This window comes from Elgaria multicarinata, chromosome 10, assembly GCF_023053635.1.
Source record: "Elgaria multicarinata webbii isolate HBS135686 ecotype San Diego chromosome 10, rElgMul1.1.pri, whole genome shotgun sequence".
Lineage (NCBI taxonomy): Eukaryota > Metazoa > Chordata > Lepidosauria > Squamata > Anguidae > Elgaria > Elgaria multicarinata.
Genome location: NC_086180.1, coordinates 18,900,771 through 18,913,631, shown reverse-complemented (window position 1 = coordinate 18,913,631; position 12,861 = coordinate 18,900,771). Strand labels below are relative to the sequence as shown.

Below are 12,861 nucleotides of genomic sequence, written 5' to 3'. Positions count from 1 at the left end.
CTCTATAAAACGGCAATTATAGTGGTGTTGTTTATTTAAATGTTGCTGAGGTTCTACTTATGTCAAGACAGGACATAGCCAGGAGCAAAAACACTGAAATGGTTTCGAGAAAGACAATGGCACTTTTTAAATGTTTGTAAGAGACTTCCTGATTTGGCACATGATGGAACTTGTAAATAGAAGCCTCCAGCTGTCTATAGCAGCAATTGGCTGGGCCAGTCACTGCAGGCATCTGAAAAGCTCTCTTTCAGCCCTCAAGGTAGCACCACCACAGCTACCACCTCTGCTCTCATTGGCAGCACCTAGCTTCGTTAGGCAGCAGAGTGGAGGAACAAGGATGGCCCTTTGTCCAAAGAAGTCAGGCACCACCAAGATGGGGGAAGAGGTGGCAGCAGCGATAACACTACCGAGAGGGCGGGAGTGATGCTCTCCAGATCCCTGTAGCAACTGTCAGAACTGAGAGCTGCTACCAGATCTACACCAAGCAGGATATAACACTATGAAAGTGGTATATAAAAGGCAGGAGCCACACTACTGCTTTATAGCGGTATTGAAGTGCACTGACAACTGTTGGAACCCATTGACACATACCATATACCGCTTTCTTGGCTCATCTACACCAAGCAGGATATTCCACTATGAAAGTGGCATATAAAAGGCAGGAGCCACACTACTGCTTTATAGCAGTATTAAAGTGCATTGCAGCATCTACGCTACTGCTTTATAGTGGTACTGAAGTGCACTGACAACTGTTGGGGCCCAGGACACATCTACACCAAGCCGGATATAACACTATGAAAGTGGCATGAAAGTGGTATGTGTCATGGGCCCCAACAGTTGTCAGTGCACTTCAATATCACTATAAAGCAGTAGTGTGGCTCCTGCCTTTTATATACCACTTTCATAGTACAATATCCTGCACGGTGTAGATTAGGCTTATAGAAGTGGTTCGAAAATGAAATATGGAATGTGTCACGGGCCCCAACAGTCGCTGGTGCACTTCAACCCCTTGATAAAGCAGTAGTGTAGCTCTTGCCACAGTCAACTGGAGGCTTCTGTACATCGGAACCGGGGCCAAAGGTAGTTCAAAGGCTTCTGCATCAACTGTTCCATTTTCCTTTTGATTTTTCAAAACAATTTTTTCAATGAAGTGACTTTCAGATCACAGCTTAAATCCATGCAACCCCTGCCCCACCATAAATTAAAGGCTTGGATCCAACTTCATGAGAGAGCCCACAAAATGTATACCTCAGATGGAATGGGACTTCCACAACCTCTCCTCTTTCATACAGCCCCTGTGCACCCTCCAAATCTGCTCCAGAGGGTTGGGGGATCCTCCTGAGGGGATTTGGGAGGCATGGGGGTCTGCAGGGGGAAAGAGAGGAAGCCAAAGTCCTGTCCAGCCAATGGGATCTGTTCCGTAGGCACAGCAGTGAAATTGGATCCAACCCCCATTTCCACAGGGAACAAATCATTTTCATTTATTGCAGCTCCACGCCAGAAGAACTCTTATTTGTAATAGGAATCTCATGAGCAAGGCTTTTTTTGAAATCCAGCTGATTAACTCTCTTCCTGCCATTTCCCCATATAAGACAATAGTTGTAGCTAGAGAAACATCAGCCTCCCATTGCAAAATTAACTTCCCTTCTTTTTAACCCCAAATTTATCCTGTGCCCCTTCTGTACCACCAGTTTAGGATTAAAAAAAATACATGCATTTAGCAAAGCAATTGTGTTTCAGGGCAGTTTTCTATACACGTCTGAGTAGGGTGACCATATGAAAAGGAGGACAGGGCTCCTGCAGCTTTAGCTTGGGGGTTTTCCTAGAACCATTTCTGTCACTTGAGGCTCAGGTGGCCTCGGTGGCACGGAGTGCTTTCTACCAACTCCTGTTGGTGACCCAGCTACGCCCCTATCTGGACAGGGATAACCTAGCTTCAGTAGTCCGTATTCTAGTAACCTCCAAGTCAGATTACTGCAATGCCCTCTATGTGGGGCAGCCTTTGAAGATAGTTCGGAAGCTGCAGCTTGTGCAAAATGCAGTGGCCAGATTGATAACTGGAACAAGGAGGTTTGAAAACATAACACCGATTCTGGCCCGCTTGCATTGGTTGCTATATGCTTCTGAGCCCAATTCAAGGTGCTGGTTTTAACCTATAAAGCCCTACATGGCTTGGGACCACAATACCTGATGGAACGCCTCTCCCGACATGAACCCACCCATACACTGCATTCAACATCTAAGGTCCTCCTCCAAGTGCCTACTCCGAGGGAAGCTCGGAGGATGGCAATAAGGGAGAGGGCCTTTTCAGTAGTGGCCCCCTCCAATTATGGAATGATCTCTCCGATGAGGCTCGCCTGGCACCAACACTGTTATCTTTCAGGCGCCAGGTCAAGACTTTTCTCTTCTCCAAGACATTTAACAGCATTTAACAACGCTAAGTTTGTTCGTTTTTAAGGGACCCCAGAACTATTGTTTTTAAATGGATATTGTTGTTTTTATACTGTTGTTTTTATGTTTTGATGGTTTAAAATTTTGTATACTTTTTAACGTTCACTGTTTTTAACTTTTGGAAACCGCCCAGACGGCTTCGGCTATGGGGCAGTATATAAATGTAATAAATAAATAAATGCTGTGATGAAGAGGGAATTTCACCAGGTGCTGCATGCATACAAATGACACCTGCTGAAATTCCTTTTTCTGTACAACTGTTAAAGATACAGGAGCTCTGTCCTCCTTCTGATATGGTCACCCTACGTCTGAAAAGAGGAAAAGAAGAATTACTAGCTGGTTCACTACATACTATAGTATCAGCAGGAGATACAGTACATGTATTGATCTGTATGCCCACTCCCCCTCCTCACAAGAATAAGCAAAGGAAAATTACTTCTTATATGTGAAATGAGTTGGCATTGCAAGGTGATAAAAGAGCTTTACCTCTAAAGCCTTTGTTGTCACTCAGCTTGGCGAGTGTCAGCTTTATTTATTTTGTTTATTTGCTTATAAAGGCAAATTCTACCTTTCCATTTAAAAAGAAAATACTCAAGGAGGCGTACAGCAGCTTTTTATACAACAGTACCAATTTATCATTCAGTACATTTGAAACTTTAGAATTTTAGCCTTTTTCATGCTGAGGTGCCAGAATTCAGGTGGGCAAACTATTTTTTGATTTTGCTAAGAGCTTTTGCATTAATATATAAGCAACACAGTTAGGGCCAAAAATCACGCATATCAGAGGTCTTAGCTTATTTATTTCAGTGTCAAGGCATGTGGCCTCAATTTGAAACATACCCATAGTGCTCTAGGAGGGGAAATTAAACCTTCCCCCATGAAATTGCACACACACACTCCCTTGTGCTTGTGTGGAATTTTGAGATGAAAATGGTGCGTGTGGGGGGGAGCTAAAAAAAACCCCAAAATCTCCCAGAGTGCCACAGTCCTGGCCTGAATTAAGGTCATGCATGCTTACTCTGAAGTAAAACAATCGGATTTGAAGAACATTTACTTTGGCCATAAGGCTCAATGCTGTGCATGTTTGGACATAAAAGTGTCTTACAATTCCCCAGCCAGCCATGTTGTAGGATTTCTCTCTGTCTAAAGATGCATAGGATTGCATCTGAAGAGATTTAGGAAAGTAGAATAGGGGGGATAATTCCATGTCACAGATGGAAGGCAGAGAGTGAGGGAAGAGTTGTCAGGAAATGTCTCAGTGCAACAACAGCACACAGGGGGGAAAGTGTTCTGCTCATGGTGCAAAAAGTTAGGATCCAAGCCAAGGCACTTCCACACGTTGTACTCAGGGTGCTTCCATCCGCCCCAAGTGCACCCCGAAAACGATTGTGTAACTTGCCTGTAAAAGAGACGAGGAAGAGGCGTCCTTGCCGGCGCCGGCGCCGCCACCCACCTCCCTCCTCGCCAGCCGGCTCGGAGAGCTCGGCAGAAGAAGGCGAGGCCTTCTTCCGCCGAGCCCTCCGTCCCGGCCGTCGAGGAGGGAGGTGGGTGGCGCCAGCGGCGCCAGCAAGGACGCCTCTTCCTCGTCTCTTCGCCAGGCAAGTTACACCATCGCTTTGGGGTCGCACTGGGGCCGCATGGAAGCGGCCTCAGTACGACGTGTGGAATAAAAAGACTTCGTTTCTTTTAATTTATTGTGTGATTCTTCTTAAGTAGTTGCTGTTCGTGTCACCTGTTGTGTCTATCAGGCTGCATCATCAGGGAGCACAGCCTGATCCAGCAGGCACCACTAGGCTCCACCCTAATCCATCAGGCTCCTCCCTCTGATCTGTTAGATACTGCCCTTTAAACTCCAGAGCCCACCCCCTGCATCTCAAGGTTGTCATAGGGAGAGCGAAAGCCCCACTCCAAAGCAAATCACTAGAGATGGAGCCATAGAGAAAACCTAAAGATAGTTTTCTAAAGGATCTTGTGGGGCAAGATCTCACAAGGCCAGCCCTACCATTAGGAAGACAAAGGAAGCCACCTCAGGCAGCTGATTTGAGTGTTCATGGAAGAGTAGTGAATTGTTAGTTATTTACACTTACTCCCAGGAAAGTGGGTATAAGATTGCAGCCTTAATGTATTGTTGTTGCTGTTATAAGCCAGTTCTACACCAAGCAGGATGTGACACGTTGAAAACACTTTGAAGACTGTATAGGGAGTGTGTCCTGGACCCCAACAGTTGTCACTACTGTTATAAACCATTTTAAAGCAGTAATATAGATCCTGCCATCCTCCTCCTCCTCCTCCTCCTCCTCCTCCTCCTCCTCCTCCTCCAACCCTTTTTCAGCCTCAGATGTTTAAATAATGTGACTGGACTTGGATACTAAGCACCTTGTCTGAGGGACACATCTTTGGCTTCATTGCCTCAGGCAGAAAAAATATTGTGAGCTGACCTTACTTCAGTAATCAAAGAATTAGCAAAAGGCTGAGTAATCTATTGTAGGAGCAAAATCCTGATAGGCTAGGCCCATAAGGGCCTATTTTAGAAACAACTAGAGTGACTGGTTCTGATGCATATACTGAATTTACTTGGGAGGATGCATCTTCCCAGAAATACAATAGGACATAGTGGCACCCTTGGAACTTACAACATTCAAGTTTAGCCAGTTTTTCATTTTTATAAATACTCTTGTGTCCAAGCACATATTGACGTAACAAACCGTTAATGGTACTGAACTGAAGAAGCTATTATAGACCATTCAGGTAAATATGTGTTTCCCAAATAGCATGTATACCAAGTTACATATTTACTCAAAAGATTATATCAGCTCTCAGGGAGCCAAATGATCCTGAGGTAAATACTAATATGGAGAAGATGCACAACCCCAAACACTGGAAATGCACTCCTGGGCCCAGAGCTATGTCGGGTCCATCTCTTTTTATGGATATAATGACCTTTTTGTGTCAACTAGCTTGTTTTCTGTTTGACTGAGGTGCGTCTTGTTGTGGACGTCTCTTTGGACATGATCTAAAGACAGTAAGGCATCTGTTAAGCCCATTGGAATAAGGGGACATAAGTGTATAAGACCTATTGGTTACATTGGGACTGAAGACCAGTGATAACTCTTTTAGTAGATTCTACGAAGCCGTAGGTGTGTGGGCGTTGCATATTTGAGGCGGGAGAAAGGGGAGCATGCCAGGGGGGCGGAGGAAGAATCTTTCTCCCTGATGTGCTAGTTTTCTTCATACTGGAAGGTGTGAGTTTTTAAAAAGGTGCAGTCATTCTGAATGCTGAGAATATTTCCAATCTTACATTTATCCCAAACGCTGAGATTTTTTTTTAAAAAAATGTTTGCGCATATTTTGTAGGCATTTCTCCTAATACATGCATCTTTGTATGCAGTTTTGCCTAATATAGACACTTTGCAAGCAATTTTCCTAATGCAATTTTTGAATTTTTTTTGCACTAATATTTTCTTTCCTGCACTCTTGTAATATGCATTTTTAATTGGAGAACTCCATTGCAAAATTCAGAGAGGTGTGAATTTTGAATGAGTTCCGGATCACATATTGGTCAGAGACCCTTCCCTGAATTTCCAGCTCTTTCTTTTTCTTTTTTAAAAACAAGTTTAAAAATTTATTTGTGGAGGCATAGGAAAAGGTTGGACAGGTCATATTTTAACCAATCACTCAGTAAGAAATTAATCTTCCAGGATTCTGGCCAATGAGTGCAAAATAACTGACAACCGCTAGTTGTACTCTTATTAATAGTACTTTTCTGAAATATGCTACACAACTAACCAGGGCACCTTTTCAGCTGCTTAAAATGTTTTTAAATCAATTAATCTAGCCATTTAATCAACAGGAATGTTTCCACTCTAAATTGTGTTAATATTTAATACAATTAAAAGAGCAAACCAATGGCCTTAGTCGGGGTGTGTGGGGTGTGTGTGGCAGGCTATTCCTACTTCTGGACTTGAGGTAGGAGAAAGTGCTCCAAACTTGGAGCTGGGAATCTGCATTACCCTCCCCCACATAGCTGGTGTGGAAAGAACCAAGTTGGCTGCTTCTCCAAGGTCACAAAAGCAACCTCAGAGAGGAGCTAAAGGGGAGTGTTCCAGAGGGAGGGATCTGGAGAGATTGGGTTATGCTGTATCCAAAGGCTTCTTCATCTGCCTTCCCTCCCCCTCCAACACGCCTCAGCTAGACAGGCAAAAACGCCCGTCTAGCGAAAATGCAGACTGGGAGGCATATGGCGATCCTGATAGGATTGCGACCTAAATAACTTTACATACTTAAGCTCTTTGTACTGATTCCACCATCTTTCCACCAGCGCACGAGTCTACCTTGCCTACGGGCATGTTCCAGTAGGATTAAGAAAGGTGGCCTAAAACCCCCAAGGGACAATGAACTACAATTTGCTTATAAGCTTCGCATCACAGAATCTTCATTGTAACCTCATTCCCACATTATATACATAAAGGAGGTCCACATGATGACTATGAAGTCTGGCCACACCTCTGACATCCACATGTTGAGTACAGGCATCCCAACTGCATGGAGCCACTATGCATGAGCTGCTGCTCATGCACAAGGGCTCCTCTTCAGACGTCTATGCTCAGTGTGTGGATGTCAGGGGTTTGAAGTAGAAAGCTTGTTTCCGAGAATACAAGGACTGTATGCTAGATAAGCTCAGATCAAAGGTTTCTTTTTTGAATCTGCTTCTGAATAACATAGGAACACAGGAAGCAGCCTTATACTGAGTCAGACAATTGGTCCTTCTAGCCCAGTATTGTCGACACTGACTGGCAGTGCCTCTCCAGGGTTTCAGATGGGAGTTATTCCTTGCCCTTTCTAGAGATCTTGGGATTTTAAGCCAGGACCTTCTGCATGCAAAGCATGTGATCTACCACTGATCTACTCTGTTAATCTCTTTAATTCAAGCTTCTATAATTACCACCCGCCACAGCAAATACCATGTATGGAGGCCCACCAAGGGTTTGATAAATCTCCTGTTTCTGCCGCTTGCAAGGAATTACAAAAAGAGAAGTATTATCAACCGCCTCGCAGGCTGTAACCCATGGCTTGTGGGCTGTGTTGTGTTCAGAAGTTGTGCAGGACACATGTGTCCCTTTAAAGAATCATTGTGGATCTAAAGAACCACCAATGAACAAAATATTATTAAAGTTTCACCTCAGGACGACAGCAGTTGTGCTTGGATAAATGGACAAAAGTCCTGTCTGTCTCTAAACTTTTGGATCCCAAAAGCCTTCACTGTCTCTTCAAGGGTTACTGCTTGTTTAGATGACTTCAAAAATACTGCAGCAAACCAAAATGGAAACTTGTGGGCAGTTAGTAATCCTCACCATGGACACTCACAGAGTACAGTCTATAAAAACAATTCTGGTTATTTTCTTGGGCCTCTTCGTTTATTTTGACCAGAGTCAAACATGTCCCTTACCCCTGCTTCTTCTTCCTCCTCCTCCTCCTCCTCCTCTGAACTATCACCACCATATCCTTCTTCGGATGAGTCACTGTTAGACTGAAAAGAAAGACAATTCTAAGACATTTCCCATATTTCTATCACAAAATAATATTGAATACTTTATATACACACAAAAGTAATCCACGGCTGTTCTCCCAACCATATGATATTCCCACTGAAATCAATAGGGCTGTTCACACCATATACTAACCCACACTCAGTGGTTGAATGTGGGTTGTTGTTGAACTGTGGGTTGTTTGTTGAATTGTGGGTTAGTGTGTTATCAGGACATTTCCTGCAGGGTGGCTTGTTAACTATGCAGTCTGGCTTGTTAACCACCCTGAACAACCTAACAACAAACCATGAGCATTTAAGGTGGCTTGTTAAAAAAGAAAAAGAAAAGATACACTGCGTTAACAAGCCACACTGTAGAAAATGTCCTGGGTTCAGACATCTTGCCCACTGTTCAACAATCAACCCATGGTTCAACAACAGCCCACACTCAAACAATAGTCAATATTCGCTACTTAGTGCTTCAGAGATCTGTCACTAGCTGTTCCTTTAATATACTTCGGAGAAATGCAAACTATAAAGTCAAGAAACAGAGGAAACTCTCAAGATAATTTGGTTTGAAAGATAAGCAATGGTTGCAGTTTTTGAAACTGCCATCCTCATGTAAATTAGACAAAGCCAGTGTATAACATAGTGGCTTGGGTTCATATGTCTCCTGAGCCATGAAGGTCACTGGACTGACTCTTGACAATCACCATCTCTTAGGCTAACCTATCTCAATGCAGGGCCAGCCCTACCATTGTGTAAGACAGGCTTTAACCTTCTCCTCCTGGTACGTGCTGGTGCTGATCTCAACAGAGTCCATGAGCAGTTACACTAAAGTAATAAAACTATCTGGCTCAGTTACAGAGGAGGCAATAAACCTAACATGTAGTTTGACTCGTAGGCAGCTGTTTGGAGGTGTTACTATGAAACGGCAGCAAATTGATATTTAATTTGTTATGATTGAACTTTCATTGCCCAGGATGGGGAAAGGTGCGAGCATGATTTTCTGCCTCGTGTGCCAAAATAACCTGGCTCTCTTTGGGTACTGTGCACCTTGGCATGGATGGGTGGTGGCATACCGTTTTCTGCTCTATTTCATGCAGCAAAATGTTCTGGGCTGGCCACCCTGCCTCAAAGGCTTGGCATAAGGATAAAATGGGACAATCTGCTCATACATTGCCCTGGACTCCTTTGAGGAAGTGCAGGCTACAAGTACAATAAATCAAATTAATTATAATAGACACACTCATACAACAATGAATAACAGTAAAGGGACAACGGCCTGCACCAATTAACAGATGCCAGACTTGTTAGGTATTGGGCTCTAGGTTCAAAATTTAAAACCAGTAGGTGGCCTTGTTCAGGAGACACCTTAAACAACCATGGTTTAAGGTGCCTTCTGAACTGGGTCAGTCTCTGGGTTGCTCTGTGGCCTCTCTCTCAGAATTTTAAATCTGCCCATAGCATCCTGCATCAAAGGCCAGGAAATGTTATCCCATCCCAAGTATTAAGGGATAAGTGAGTCAATTAAACAATCAAGATCACCCAAGGAAGTCTACAGATATTTGCGCCTGTTTTGTTGTTATCATACCAGGCATGATAGTGGCAATTAGGAGACAGGGAAGAGAGACATGAACAGTGTTCTTCTCTGACAATGTAAAGCTATGGGTCAGCACAAAAATATCTCTGTACCCAAGATACATGCCAAACCACCATTCAGCCAAGGCATCATTCCCAGAAGCAAGGCAATTTTTAGTTTCTTACATCAGCCACCCTTGAAAACATGTAATTAGCCCCTCATATCGCTCTCTTCCACTCAAGAGACAATGATCATGTTTCATGGAATGGCTGTGTGCATAAAAGCCGTAGAGGTTGTGCTACCTTTTGTTATATTTACTAGGGCAGAGGATGTTGTAAGAAATGGAATGTCTTGTTTCCCGAGGCATGTGCTTTTTTGCCAGTGTTATCTCTTGCAGGGATTCATTGGGCCATCACCACTGGGCTCACGGCAGGGGTGGAGGTGGCCCTTCACATTTCTACATGTGTTGGCTGTTTTCCTGTGGTCCTTTGTTGAGCTGGCTGATCTCGTGTGCAACTGCCTTCACACAGACAGTCAATGTTTTTGCATGCACTGACACATGCACTCACCCAAAAGCCTACCAGTTCTTGCAGTGTGCTATGAGTGTGGCAAGAACATGAAAGTACAGCTGGAAATTCACATGGAATTTGTGAACTCGACGGTTCTCTGAACTGTAGCGTGCCATTTACCCATAGGTAAAATATGCAATACTGGCCACAGCTAGACCTAAGGTTTATCCTGGGATCCTCCAGGGTTCGCCCCTGCCTGAGCACTGGATCCCCTGTGTGGCACCTAGATGAACAGGTTTGACCCCTGGACGATCCAGGGATAAACCTTAGGTCTAGCTATGGCCCCTGTTTCAGCACTATTATAAACTATTAATTACAATTAAAAGGCCCTCATCAATCAGTGTTAACATTTTTAAAGGACTGAGTTTGGAGTGTACCTACACTGTATTCCTTCCGTCGCCAGCTGAATTCCTTTTTATTTTCTCAGTATTTTAACACCTAATTTAACTTAAATTTAAACTTGCTGTTTTAATTCTGTATTTTAATCTATATCAATTTCTACTGTGTGGTTTTATCCTGGTTGTGCTTTTTATATTGTACTTTGTATTAGTGTTTTTAGACCGTTGGTTGTTTTATTCTGCTTTTCATAGTTTTAATTTTTGTGAACCGCCCAGAGAGCTTCGGCTATTGGGCGGTATAAAAATGTAACAAATAAATAAATAAATAAATAAATAAATAAATAGGAGTTGCATTTACCTGGAATCTTTTCATAGGTGAGTAGAGGTAGGGATATCTATGAAGGAAATACCTATATCGGTTCTTGAGTACCTGTCAGAACAGAAACAAACATTTTCACTTGTTGAATTTATGAAAAAATCTCAACATGTTTAATTTCAAAATAAAAATGGGATGATGTTTTACGACATACTGCATTTTCTTCTGAATCCTCTGATTTAAATCTTCTTCGGAAATTTTTTACCTATAAGAAAAGAAGGTATTACCTTAGGTGGGTGTGATTTGCTTTCTGTAATTGCTTAACTGGGTTTCAGTGCAGACCTCACTCGTAGCTAGATGAAAATGGGCTAGGAGCACGTCAGTTTTTCTTACCTCACTTTTTAGTTTGTTCCAATGCTGTGTTGTAATATTTATGCTTTGTCCATAGGTGTCACTATTGTGCTATTTGCTTCTGCATTAGCTTCAGCCAGCAGAAAAAAATAGCAAACAGCAATAGAGTGGTGCCCAGTTTTTTTAAAAAATATATATTTGTTTTAACCAATATTAATTGTCTCTGTAACTGTCTTTAGTGCCATTTTTTCGAAGAAAGGCATACAAGGGGTACAAATCAAATAAATAAATACATAATACAAAAATAAACAATGACAGTCAGATATGGCATTGGCTGTTATAGAGCAAAAAGGGCAGCAAAGAAAAACTATTAAAAAGTTGCTCTTTCTATCATTATCTAGAGTGAAATGGACCCCTCTTTATTTCTGTAGGATTCTGTAGAATCAGAATCTATTTATTAGATACAATCCACAACAAGTGGGATAGAAGTGGATGAGATCTAGCAAGAATGCAGTTATTTGAAATTGTAGTAGATGATGTTTTCACTTCTCTCATTTAACTACAAACGACCATCGCTCCATGTGGAATGAACTCATTCCAAATGTGCATCATAACTATAATGACACATGTTCACTTGCTACCACCTCAAGTTAAAAGGATTTCTGAGATAGGAGAGCTACTGCCAATCAGAACAGACTATAGGGAGCACTGATCCAACTCAGTATTGGCCTCCCGTATCATATGTTCAATAATAACTTACTGCCTAATCAAACTAGATACTGTATATTTGATAAAATGGGCAATGGACTTCACCACAGGCTTACACTCTAAATGTGTCCATCATTTCAATGTGTCCACCCCAGTTATTGGTTCAGTGCTATCGTTTACCATGGGCGGATCTGCACGTCAGCCCCAGAACGCATTTATGTGACCCCAGGGCACCCCGAAAACGATAGTCTGTACTTGCCTGTAAAAAGAAACAAGGAAGAGATGCCGCCGATGACGCCGCCGCCGCCGATGCCACCCAGCTTCCTGCTTCCCAGCCGGCTCGGAAAACTCTTTTTGAAGAAGGCGGGGTAGAGAGCTTTTTCCGCTCTCCACCCAGCTCTCCATCCCAGCTGGGGAGCAGGAAGCTGGGTGGCGTCGGCGGCGGCGTCATTGTCGGCGTCTCTTCCTCGTTTCTTTTTACAGGCAAGTACAGACTATCGTTTTCAGGGTGCCCTGGGATCGCATAAATGCGCTCTGGGGCTGACGTGCGGATCTGTCATTTTTTCACTTAAAAAAAGTGTATCTGTCATTTTTTCACTTAAAGAAGAGCTCAAGGTGATTTGCAGCTACAAAATTAAAGTAAAATCAATTAAAGACAGTCACAATACTTTACAATTAAACTGTGCTGTCAATAAATTATTTTTTACTCACTGAGAAGGCGCAAGCTATTCCCAAAATGCAAAGAAAGAGTAGGGCTGTCTTCATTTTTTCTGATTTCTAGAAAAGGAAAGAAAATACACTTGAGAATCATTTAGATAGGAAGACAGTCATTGTACTTTAAAGTCTGCAGGAAGTTCCTTCTCTTGGTACGGCCACTATTAGAGGTGCCTTTGCTGGGGATATGGTACAGGGTCTTCTTGATGGCTACTCCCAGGCTTTGGAATTCCCTGCCTATGGAGGCTGAATTGGCTCTCTCTCCCTCTCTGCTGTCCTTCTACCAGTAGACAAAGATATTTATATTC

The 12,861-nt window shown here is 42.8% G+C and overlaps 1 protein-coding gene across 1 annotated transcript in view; it reads right to left on the bottom strand.

Moving 5' to 3' along the window:
- Nucleotides 1-12,861, bottom strand: part of IBSP (integrin binding sialoprotein) — a 347,644-nt gene that overhangs the window by 5,341 nt on the left and 329,442 nt on the right. The window contains exons 2-5 of the mRNA XM_063136247.1: nucleotides 12,551-12,608; nucleotides 10,995-11,045; nucleotides 10,823-10,894; nucleotides 7,898-7,978 (exon numbers count right to left, since the gene is read on the bottom strand). Coding sequence (XP_062992317.1) covers nucleotides 7,898-7,978; nucleotides 10,823-10,894; nucleotides 10,995-11,045; nucleotides 12,551-12,604 — 258 coding nt within the window. The 5' untranslated portion in view covers nucleotides 12,605-12,608. The remainder of the gene's footprint in view (nucleotides 1-7,897; nucleotides 7,979-10,822; nucleotides 10,895-10,994; nucleotides 11,046-12,550; nucleotides 12,609-12,861) is intronic.